General features: G+C 49.6%; 2 protein-coding genes across 2 annotated transcripts; both read right to left on the bottom strand.

Annotated features, from left to right (window-relative positions):
- Window positions 1–6,123: 6,123 nt before the first annotated feature.
- LOC109760481 (histone H3.2) lies at window positions 6,124–6,828 on the bottom strand. The gene has a single exon (XM_020319296.4). It carries the CDS (start codon window positions 6,740–6,742, stop codon window positions 6,332–6,334), a length of 411 nt encoding a protein of 136 aa, XP_020174885.1. The 5' UTR covers window positions 6,743–6,828; the 3' UTR covers window positions 6,124–6,331.
- Window positions 6,829–9,453: 2,625 nt separating this feature from the next.
- On the bottom strand, window positions 9,454–10,176 carry LOC109760483 (histone H2B.1). The gene has a single exon (XM_020319298.4). It carries the CDS (start codon window positions 10,091–10,093, stop codon window positions 9,629–9,631), a length of 465 nt encoding a protein of 154 aa, XP_020174887.1. The 5' UTR covers window positions 10,094–10,176; the 3' UTR covers window positions 9,454–9,628.
- Between the last annotated feature and the right edge of the window lie 726 nt (window positions 10,177–10,902).

The raw sequence follows: 10,902 nt of genomic DNA, 5'->3' as shown, positions 1-10,902 counted from the left end.
AGGTATTGCAATCCGGTTTTTATTGGCCTACTCTCTTCAAGGATGCCCGTAAGTTTGTCTTATCTTGCGATGAATGTCAAAGAATTGGTAATATTAGTAGACGTCAAGAAATGCCTATGAATTATTCACTTGTTATTGAACCATTTGATGTTTGGGGCTTTGATTATATGGGACCGTTTCCTGCCTCTAATGGATACACACATATTTTAGTTGTTGTTGATTACGTTACTAAGTGGGTAGAAGTTATTCCAACTAGTAGTGCTGATCATAACACCTCTATTAAGATGCTTAAAGAAGTTATTTTTTCGAGGTTTGGAGTCCCTAGATATTTAATGACTGATGGTGGTTCACATTTCATTCATGGTGCTTTTCGTAAAATGCTTGCTAAGTATGACGTTAATCATAGAATTGCATCCCCTTATCACCCTCAGTCTAGCGGCCAAGTGGAATTGAGTAATAGAGAACTCAAATTAATTTTGCAAAAGACTGTTAATAGATCTAGAAAGAATTGGTCCAAGAAACTTGATGATGCATTATGGGCATTAGAACTGCATATAAAAATCCTATGGGTATGTCTCCGTATAAAATGGTTTATGGAAAAGCATGTCACTTACCTCTCGAACTAGAACATAAGGCATATTGGGCCATTAAAGAGCTCAATTATGATTTCAAACTTGCCGGTGAGAAGAGGTTATTTGACATTAGCTCACTTGATGAATGGAGAACCCAAGCCTATGAGAATGCCAAATTATTTAAAGAAAAAGTTAAAAGATGGCATGACAAAAGGATACAAAAGCGTGAGTTTAATGTAGGTGATTATGTGTTGCTATACAACTCTCGTTTAAGATTTTTTGCAGGAAAACTTCTCTCTAAATGGGAAGGTCCTTACGTTATCGAGGAGGTCTATCGTTCCGGGGCCATAAAAATCAACAACTTCGAAGGCACAAATCCAAAGGTGGTGAACGGTCAAAGAATTAAGCATTATATCTCAGGTAATCCGATAAATGTTGAAACTAATATTATTGAAACCGTAACCCCGAAGGAATACATAAGGGACACTTTCCAGAACGTTTCAGACTCCGAAAAGGAATAGGTATGTGATACGGTAAGTAAACCGACTCCAAAACAGTTCTAATGGCAATTTTTCTCCGTTTTGGAATATTTAGAAAAATAGAAAAATAAGAAGCAGTCCGAGAAGGACACGAGGCTTCCACGAGGGTGGGAGGCGCGCCCTACCCCCCTGGGCGCGCCCCCTGCCTCGTGGGCACCTCGTGTGCTCTCCGGACTCCGTTTTCTTGTACGATGCGTATTTTGGTCGGTAAAAATTCATTATATAATCTCCTAAAGATTTTGACTCCTATATCACGCAAATATCCTCTGTTCTTGTTTCGAGCTGTTTTTCTGACAGATCTAGATCCTACCGTGTAAACCTTGCTCTGAATACCAGATGATGTGACACCGTCTTCCGAGAAGAGGGTGTTCAAGGGGAGGTCCGATCTTCACGGCGTAGGATCGATAAATGGATGGGGATAACTAGCTGCAAGCAGCCGAAAACGGAAAATAAGAGATTATGACCCGACGAGGAGGAGGCTCACCGAAGCTTGCAATCCGAACATTCGCCGATCCACAACCCGCAATACTACCCCACACAACCACGCTCAAGTCGTGGAGTACGGGATAGGTGCAATCCGCAAGGGAAACCACGAACTCTAATCCACACAACACGATCTAGTCGTGGAGCACGAATTAGGAGCAATTTCTCAAGGAATCACGAGAATAAGGATAACAAGAGCTCTCCAATCTCAGAAGGAGTCTATGTCTTTGGTCTTTGATAGGAATGGCCAAAAGTCCCAACAAAGGGAAGAGCTAGCCTATTTATAATCGGGACAACCCCCCTGGATAGGTGTGGGAACAAACTAGCTTTGGGAACCAGCTTAGGTGTGAAAGAGAACCAGCTTTGGTTTGACTAAATGGCTTTGAGACTTAATGAGGTAGATTCTGGAAAACTCTCGTTGGAGGTGGTTGGCAGTTCCCGACCAAACATTGTTCACTGGGGTCGAACAATGTTTCCTTCAGCAGAAAACTCGAGTTCTGGAAACCTTTCGCAAGTTGAGATATCCAAACTCGTGCAGAACATTGTTTCATCAGAATCGGAACAATGTTTCTTCAGCAGACAACTCATTCTTCATGAATTCCTAACTTTGTTTCCTCGCCATAAAACATTGTTTTGCACGGACTGAAATGTGTTTGGCCTTCTTCGACGTCGCACCTGAGTTCAACCAACAACAAAGGAGGTGAAGGCACAACCATGTCTTCAAGGTCAAATGATAGACTTAAGTTAGCGTTCACCTGATCATGTATTTGCATTGCGCGACTTCTTGTGATTGGACTTTTGATGGTTGGTGGTGTGGTGCCCATGGTTGGGATGTCCTCATCATCTGGGATCTCCCTCGCACTAGGAGACTCAAAGAACATCAACTCAGCACAGCAAACTCCATAAATGGTAATACTCGGCATCTGTTCACGCAGTATCGGGCACTCCCCCGTATCATGCGCTGGCTTGAGGCAGGTATCACATAACTCAGTCACATATTCAGCAATAAAATGGCCCTTCTCACCACAACGATAACACAATATCTTCTCCTTTTTACGAGCCCACTTGGAAGCTTTATCACCATCTGACTTATCAGCAGCAGCCACAGTACCCGTCACCATGGGCTCAGTCTCAGGCACCTCAGCATTAGCCAGCGCCGTCACCGCATCCATAACCTGACCGGACAACTCCGGTGTCAGTCCGGAAGCAGCCACCTCCGAGGAAGCCGTCGGCTCAACAACGACGGGCGGTGGAGGCTGACGGTAGCGGTTCCTACCACCGCGACCACCACGATGACCTCGGTAACCACCTCTCTGCCGGTAATCTGGGCCAGATGCCCCCTCAACAAAGCCACCCGGGGGGCCCTAAAAAGGTCATTCTGTTATTCCATCACTCTGCCATGCATATCCACGCTCGCCGCCCGCCGACTACGAGCCCCGATGTTGGCCATCACCATAAGCGTTGTAACCATCATCACCCCACTGTCCCCGAGGCGGTCCATTACCACCGCGGTTAGCCGGGAAACGAGCATGTCCCGCGCCTCCATCGCCCACATGCTCAGGTGGCCCTGTTCGAGACGCAGCCGGCAACCTCGAATGTTGAGGCGGCGGTGCGTGCGTCGTCTGCACCGGCCCAGCTCGTTTCAGCGGCGGCCGCGCGACGAAGTGAGGCGGCCGCGCGGCCCGAGGCTGCTGCACACGCGCTTGCGGCTGCTGCTTCCTGGGCGCTACCACGGCTATCCCGGGCGCCGGAGGCCTCGGCCCTTGCACTCCCACGCCGCGACCCGCAGCGGCCGGCTCGGGCTCCACCACAGCCGGTTGCCTAGGCGCCGGAGGCCTCGGCCCTTGCGCACCATCGCCGCGACCCACAGCGGCCGACACGGGCACCGGAGGCCTCGGTCCCGGCGGACCACCTCCACGCCCAGCCATGACCGCGAGAGGAGGGATCCGAGCTGCACGACCAGGTCCACACGTAGGGAACCCGGGAACGGCGCTACGTGGACGAACCCTAGGCGGCGGCAGCGCGAGACTATGATCACGACGACAGGGCGAACCAGTGCATGCGGCTACGTGATTCGTCGTAGATGAACCCGGTTTTGCCTGGGCCTCATTCCCAGCTAATTCCGGTCCGATCCGCCGCGATACGTCGATCAGCGCCGCAGGACTCGCATGCTGGGCCACATACCCAGTCATGCGTGATCCCATGTCGGCCCGCTCAGCCACAGGCCCAGCTTGGCCCAAAAGATGATTCAAGCGAGACGCCCTAGCCGCCCGGATCTCAGCCACCGTGCTGGTCACCGGCGCCGGCGGCGCCGCCATCGGCCGAACCTTCCTCTTCTTCTTTCTAGTTACTCGAGTCCAAGAATCTGGCAAAATGAAATCGGACAAAGTAATAGGCTTGACACATACCTTGGGTATAGGACCTTTCCATGGCCGGATCGCGGAGGCCGCCGTCCTCCGGTGAACAATCCGGCGAACCACCTCCACCTTGTCCTAAGGGCGCAATCCTTGCCGAGCCGGATCGTCGAGCGGTACGACGTCATCTACAATCGTGGCCACTTCCTCCTCCGAATATCCGGGATTGAAAGCCTCACAGATCACATCCGAAGGCGTAGGCGAGTACAACTCCGGCGAGTCTCCGGTGGAGTCCCCGTCGTCGTCCTCCTCTTCGTCCGTCTACGCGAGTGCCCAAAACCTGCCACCGACGTGCCCTAGTCCAGGGACGACGGAAGCCGGCGTCTGGATCTCGGCGATCGCCGCTGGCGTCGCCCGCGTTGCCCGCGTCGCCCCCATCACCAAAAAATCTGAATGTATACCTCTGCATGGTTTCCTCCGCGGCCTTTTGTTCTAATGATGAGTATATTTTGCATCACTTTTTACCTCTTGTTTTTTACATTGTAGTCAAAGGATTTTCAAAACTTTATCCCATCTGCGCGTCCTTTTTGTCGGTTTTGGCTGGCTTGCTATGGCCAATGCATAGCCCCAGGGTGACGCCTCGCATGCCATGTAGGATCGGATGATAGGAAAAATAGGTTTGGATGGGGAAGCGGGATCTCTGCAGGAGGCGGGTGCTTGGAGATAAAAAGTGTGGTCCGGTGAATAAAGTTGGAAAGGTTGAAGTAAATAGTAGGGATGCATGTGTAGTGAGAGTCATTTTTTATTCTTTGATGAGGTCTACTAGTAGTTGCTTGCATTGGAGAGAAAAAATCAACATAGATGCCTTAAACTACTTTTTGTCATGGGGCGTCTGTATCCATATGCCACCATTGTACATGCCCTAACTAGGCCACAACACCCACTGCCCACTGGGCCCCACATCCGACAACTCTATGCCAAGTCACCCACTTGCTGGCGCCAACAATTCCCTCCTTTCCTCGCTTCCCTCGCTCGACGTGTACTTCTTCAGTTTCGTCAGTTAACGACTGAACTTCTTCTCCTGCATCTCTGTTGCTCTCTGCCATGCTCTTTTCCATCACCTCTACTGCTTGTGCCCTTGTCACGCTGCTAGAGCTAGCTAGGAGTGTGACAATTGAACTGAGCTGGAGCATTTGAACATGCTCGTCAGACAGTGGCACCAATTCCAGCAAACAAAGTGCTGAAAATTGGCATAACCAGGGCATCATTGAAGCTGAAACCGGAGCAGTTTAGAAGAATTTTTCAGCAAGAAATCTAACCAGTGGGATAAGCCACACCGTTTGCTGAATTCATACAAACAGGCAGTGGTTTAAGATCAGCTTGGTCACTTCCCAAGTTCCCATTGATGATGGCAATAAAATAATAGTAACATTAGATACTGCATCACAGCACAAACGATGAACATTACTACCAGAACCCACAGGCTAATGAGAAGAAACTAGCACATCTCTACACCTTCATATCCGAAAACAGGAAGGCCGGTACTTTTACTAGTTCAGGAGAGGTAAATGGGGTCTTCCAAACATTGGATGACATAAACATACAAATTAGCAGGCCTTGCTTTGCCAAGTTGCTAGGCCACTCATGGTCATAGGTTCGCTAGATACTACTCCTAGCATAAAGCCTGCTGGCCGAAAGATGATCTCAGTAGAAATGCAACAAGCAAGTAATATCAATAGAAAGAAGCTGCCCGGTAACGCTACTGACCAAGTGACCAAATACTGAACGATTGTGGTAGATACAGCGAATGCAGTGGTTCAGACTAACCGTAGTACTATATATCTCTATGTTGACGTTCAGTGAACTAACCTGGGACAGATGTCAGAAACTTCATTGGGGCTGTGCTAATTTCTTCTCATTAGCCTTCAGTTTTTTCAATAAGCGTTTCAATAACAAGATCAAATCAAAAAGATCAGTGCACTAGCCTTCGAACTATACAAGATTCATTCCAAAACATACTAAACATGAGATGGAACAAACTGAAAACTGGAGGAACTATGCGCCACTTCATTCAGGCTTCAGGCTTATATTTAAAGAAACATCAATTAACGCCATGTATAAAGCTAAGAGACCATTCGTTGACATTTGAGGTTTGAAACGGCAATAGGCATGACGAAGCACAAAATTCAGATCTGATAGTCAACTTTCACACTGCTGATGGCAACAAGAGGGTAACATCAAACAGTACACAAGAACATAACAAAGCCATGCTAGCACGAACGAGGATTCCTCCTACCACGATACAAGATCATTCCACCACTCAACACATGCTAAGACGAAGCTACCATCTCTACACGTCAGATCAGGCACCACGAAGCAAAATCTAGGCCCTCTCGCCACGGATGCGGCGGGCGAGCTGGATGTCCTTGGGCATGATGGTGACGCGCTTGGCGTGGATGGCGCAGAGGTTGGTGTCCTCGAACAGCCCCACGAGGTAGGCCTCGGCGGCCTCCTGGAGCGCGGACACGGCGGAGCTCTGGAAGCGGAGGTCGGTCTTGAAGTCCTGCGCGATCTCCCGCACCAGGCGCTGGAAGGGCAGCTTGCGGATGAGCAGCTCCGTGCTCTTCTGGTACTTGCGGATCTCGCGGAGCGCGACGGTGCCGGGGCGGAAGCGGTGCGGCTTCTTCACGCCGCCGGTGGCCGGGGCGGACTTGCGCGCCGCCTTGGTCGCCAGCTGCTTCCGCGGCGCCTTGCCGCCGGTGGACTTCCTCGCCGTCTGCTTCGTGCGGGCCATCGGGGCGGGCAGGCGGGCGCGGCGGGCTCAGGGTTGAGGAGATGAACTGCTTGGGAGATTTGGGGGCTGGGATGAGGAAGACGGCGAGGGGATCCGGGGGTTTTAACGAGCGGGAGGAGGCGGCCGGTGGGCGCGAGTCTGGGGAAATTTTTGCGTTTCTGGGCGCGATGTGCTTCGGGAGGGGGGAGGAGTTCCGAGCGTTGGATCTGTGGGGAGTGGGTGGTGAGGATTTAGTTTCAGACGATTCACGCGGATCGTCGGGGAGTGATCCGCGGCGCGGGGGTTCCTCGATTCTGATTGGTTCACTGCAATTGCGTTATGTGCTCCTCTTCGGTTATCTCTCTTTTCTTTTCTTTTTTTGAGGGGATTTATCTCTCTTTTCTTTGGATGGGTTCTTGGGTTATCTCTTTTTATTTCTTTGAGTGGATTTCTTCAGGTCTTTCATGAGTGGCGTGATCGAGCACGGGCCAAAACTGCAATATGTGACACTGCATTTCTCTCTTTTCCAATTTTTCGCCAGAATTTAGACTGCGTTCATGTGGTTGCAAATGGAGACATTTTTGTCATCGTCATTTCATATATGTAAATAGGCCAAGTAGCAGACAGTGACCTCGCACCGCCGTCATCGTCCATGTCATTGTAGTCGCCCATGTATGAGTCGTTGTCATTGTCGCCACACTACTTAAGGAACGCGTCGCAGCATCCTTATTGGTCGTGGTGTCGCGCTCGCAGGGCAGACGCTCTGCCTCCTCCACCCTGCCCCGCCTCTCATCAACTTGTTGGCGGACCATGCGCTCCAACTCGACCAGCGCAATTGGAGACGCTCGGTGCTGAAACGGCACCGACGCTGGGGCGCCCGACACCATGATGGTCTTGGACGGATCGAGAGCCCAAGCCTCCGCAACCATAGGTACAGGAGCACCTAGGTCAACTGGAACCAGGCTTTGGTGAACATCGTCGCGTGAACCGCAACCTTAGTCGACACGGCGTTGCGGCTTCCGCGGGGGCAGAGCCCGCTCCTAATTAACGATCGGCGAGGGCGGTCGGCCGCGAGGCCAGCAACGCAACAAGCACGAGAGCTTAAGGTGGTTGACAACGTTCTGTCGAGAGGAAGAGGGAGAGGAGGTGGGGAATATGGGGTTCCTCTTCATTGGGGATTTTTTTTTCATTGGGGGTTTTTAGTGGGGTGGACATGTGGGTCTCATTGGTCATAAAACAGTTGAACTTAATTGTTTAGATAACATGGACCTGACGAGCAGGCCCTAACAATCATAAAAACAGTTTGAATTTAATCAAACTAGTCATCCTTGTTTTTTGAAACAAAAACCAAATTTATGGTAGTTTTCGATGAAATTGAAAAACGTGTAGTTTTTTTTTGAACCCTTGCTGCAATAGTGATAGTTTTGTGCTATATACTCTCCCCTCCATGACTCCACCATGCCACCTGCATATTCATTTGTAAAAAAGTAAAAATAAAAAAAATCACTTGCATATTCCTTAATTCAGTGTTATAAATTCCACTTAAACTTCATGTTTGGTATAGTACTGTGGAGCAAGTCTGGGAGTCCTTTCCACTCATTGAGGATTCTATCTAAAAAAGAAGGTCAACGGGGGAGACTACAGTAGCTCGCGGGATCAGAATCACACTCTAGATCATACCTTTCACGAAAGAAAAGGACAGGCAGCCGCTGCTAAACCAAGATCTCCATCTCTTGACTCCGTCAATCAATCTTACCTGCAAAAGCAATAATGCAATTTCTACGAAGCTTAATAGAGAGTACTAATATATTTTTCTCATACAACAACATCTAGGGGTCTCTATGATCATCTATGTTCACCGAACGATTATTAGCCAATGGACAGATGCATAATCAAATCGAATCATCTAAAATGAACTGTGCATATCTTGCTACCCATACTTAATTGTGATCACGGATATGAAATTTTAGCACGATTATCATTAAAAAACATGCTCAATTTTCTTTTGATGTGACTATAACAATTGCCACGGTTAAACATGCGTGCCAGTACTTCTGAAGTGATGATGGAGGTGCACAGATTAGTTCGTTACTGCTACTCACTAACAGTATCCCAAATGCAAAACTATACATAATACTGTCGTCTCAAGTCACAAAGTTCTGAATTCTTCAGTTCAGTGCGGATATTCACATTCCATTTGAAGTCCAAACCCTACAAGCACAACAGTCGGTAGATAAAAAGTTACTAGTCCATGATACTGGCACACCAAGTCAACAACTACAGGCAGCAGACCATTGCTTGAATAGATTCACTAACAGTCCATAAAATTCAGAATTGTAACTTATGTTCGATAAACAGCAAGAGTACTCCAGATAACCAAATTTGCTTATAGGAACCAACTTCTAGATGATACTGATACTGCAAATTACAGCAATTGTCAAACTTGACGTTTTAATAGTGTGAACAAGGTGCTGCAAACAGGCTGGCTAGATGATACTAATTGAAAAGCAATGCTAACTTCTAGAGTTACAACCCAAAAGCACGAGCAAGGCAAAATCATGGAGTTGATGTTGTTCATCATTACCTTGACATGAACACAGCGTCACTCATAGACTCATAACCTGATGCGTTGCAACCAATCCAATAAGTCTCAGAGAACTGAAACCTGACACTAACAATACAAATGTTCAGTCCCGTGGCACAGTTCAGTTCAGAAGAGCAAACAACAGTCAGATCATAAGCGACGTTACTAAATCTCAGCTTGCAAAAGCGGCACCATAGGTTCATAATTCTGTTCTTACAGCGAACGAGGCATCGGCAAGCATTCAGCAACTCCGATCCAGCACTAGCACTACTTCTACTTGGCGATAACCAGGGCGAACAGCTATTGGATACAGGCAATGGAATCTAAGAGGAGGTGAACTTGGTGACGGCCTTGGTGCCCTCGGAGACGGCGTGCTTGGCGAGCTCCCCGGGGAGGACGAGGCGGACGGAGGTCTGGATCTCCCGGGAGGTGATGGTGGGCTTCTTGTTGTAGCGGGCGAGCTTGGCGGCCTCGCCGGCGAGCTTCTCGAAGATGTCGTTGATGAAGGAGTTCATGATGGACATGGCCTTGGAGGAGATGCCGATGTCGGGGTGCACCTGCTTCAGCACCTTGAAGATGTAGATCTTGTAGGTCTCGACGCTCTTCTTGCCCTTCTTCCGGCCCCTCTTCTCGCCGCCGCCCTCCTTGGAGGCGGTTTTCTTGCCCGCCGGCAGCCGCTTCTCCGCCTTGGGCTTCTTCCCGGCCGGGGCCTTCTCGGCCTTCTCCGTCGCCGGCTCCTCCTCCGCGGGCTTCTTCGCCGCCGGCTTCTTCTCCGCCTTGGGGGCCATCGCTGCTCCGGGAGGGCGGGTGGGGATTGGGGGCTGCGGTGGGGATTGGGGGCACGGGAGACGGGAAGGTGGGTGGAGATTTGGAATTGGGGAAAGAAGGAGCACGGTGCTAGGTTTATAGTGAGAGGGAGGTAGCGCTGATTGGTGGATTCGTGGGTGCCGCGGATCCGTGACATGGCGTCGTATGAACCGTTCGATGTTGCTTGCAACGATCCAGATTTGCTGCGGTGCGTATATTTTTTTTTTGTTATATCTTCTTTTTTAGGGGTGTGCGTATATAGCTGTGGTGGCAAAAAACGTGGACGGCATTTGTTTTGTTTTGTTTTCAAAAAGACAAGCAAAAGATATCGGAAACACTAACGCCCACATGTGTGGGCGTTTGCATCTTGTCGACACGCGTGAATCCGCGTCCGTTTATGGGTGCACGAATCTTGGCATGTTTGTGGTGCCACGTAAGACTGGGTTGATGTGTGGGCATTCACCTGGTCGCCCACACGTCCGTTTTACCACACGGCGGGTCGGTGTGTGGGCGTTTAGCAGTTCGCCCACACGCCAGTTTTCACTCACGCACAAGGGCTGGTGTGTGGGCATTTGTCATCTCGCCCACACATCCGTCTCCTCTCCCACACCCAAGCTGCCAGTTGCCATGCGTTCTGAAGTATATATGGCAACTGCCCTAGTGTGCTTGTAAGCAGATGTCAACTCTCTCTTTTTGTACCCAAACATGTCAGTTGTCATGTGTTTTGCAGGGTACACGGCAACTGTCCTAGTGTTCTTGTAAGCAGATGGCAACTCTCTCTTTTACCCAA

Source organism: Aegilops tauschii, chromosome 4 (assembly GCF_002575655.3).
Source record: "Aegilops tauschii subsp. strangulata cultivar AL8/78 chromosome 4, Aet v6.0, whole genome shotgun sequence".
Classification (NCBI taxonomy): Eukaryota; Viridiplantae; Streptophyta; class Magnoliopsida; order Poales; family Poaceae; genus Aegilops; species Aegilops tauschii.
Note: the sequence above shows the minus strand (reverse complement) of the source record. Positions and strands in the feature narration are given on the sequence as shown.

Bases quoted from the DNA above. Each gene is read 5' to 3' on its own strand.
- LOC109760481 (XM_020319296.4), bottom strand. From the start codon at position 6,742: ATGGCCCGCACGAAGCAGACGGCGAGGAAGTCCACCGGCGGCAAGGCG.
- LOC109760483 (XM_020319298.4), bottom strand. From the start codon at position 10,093: ATGGCCCCCAAGGCGGAGAAGAAGCCGGCGGCGAAGAAGCCCGCGGAG.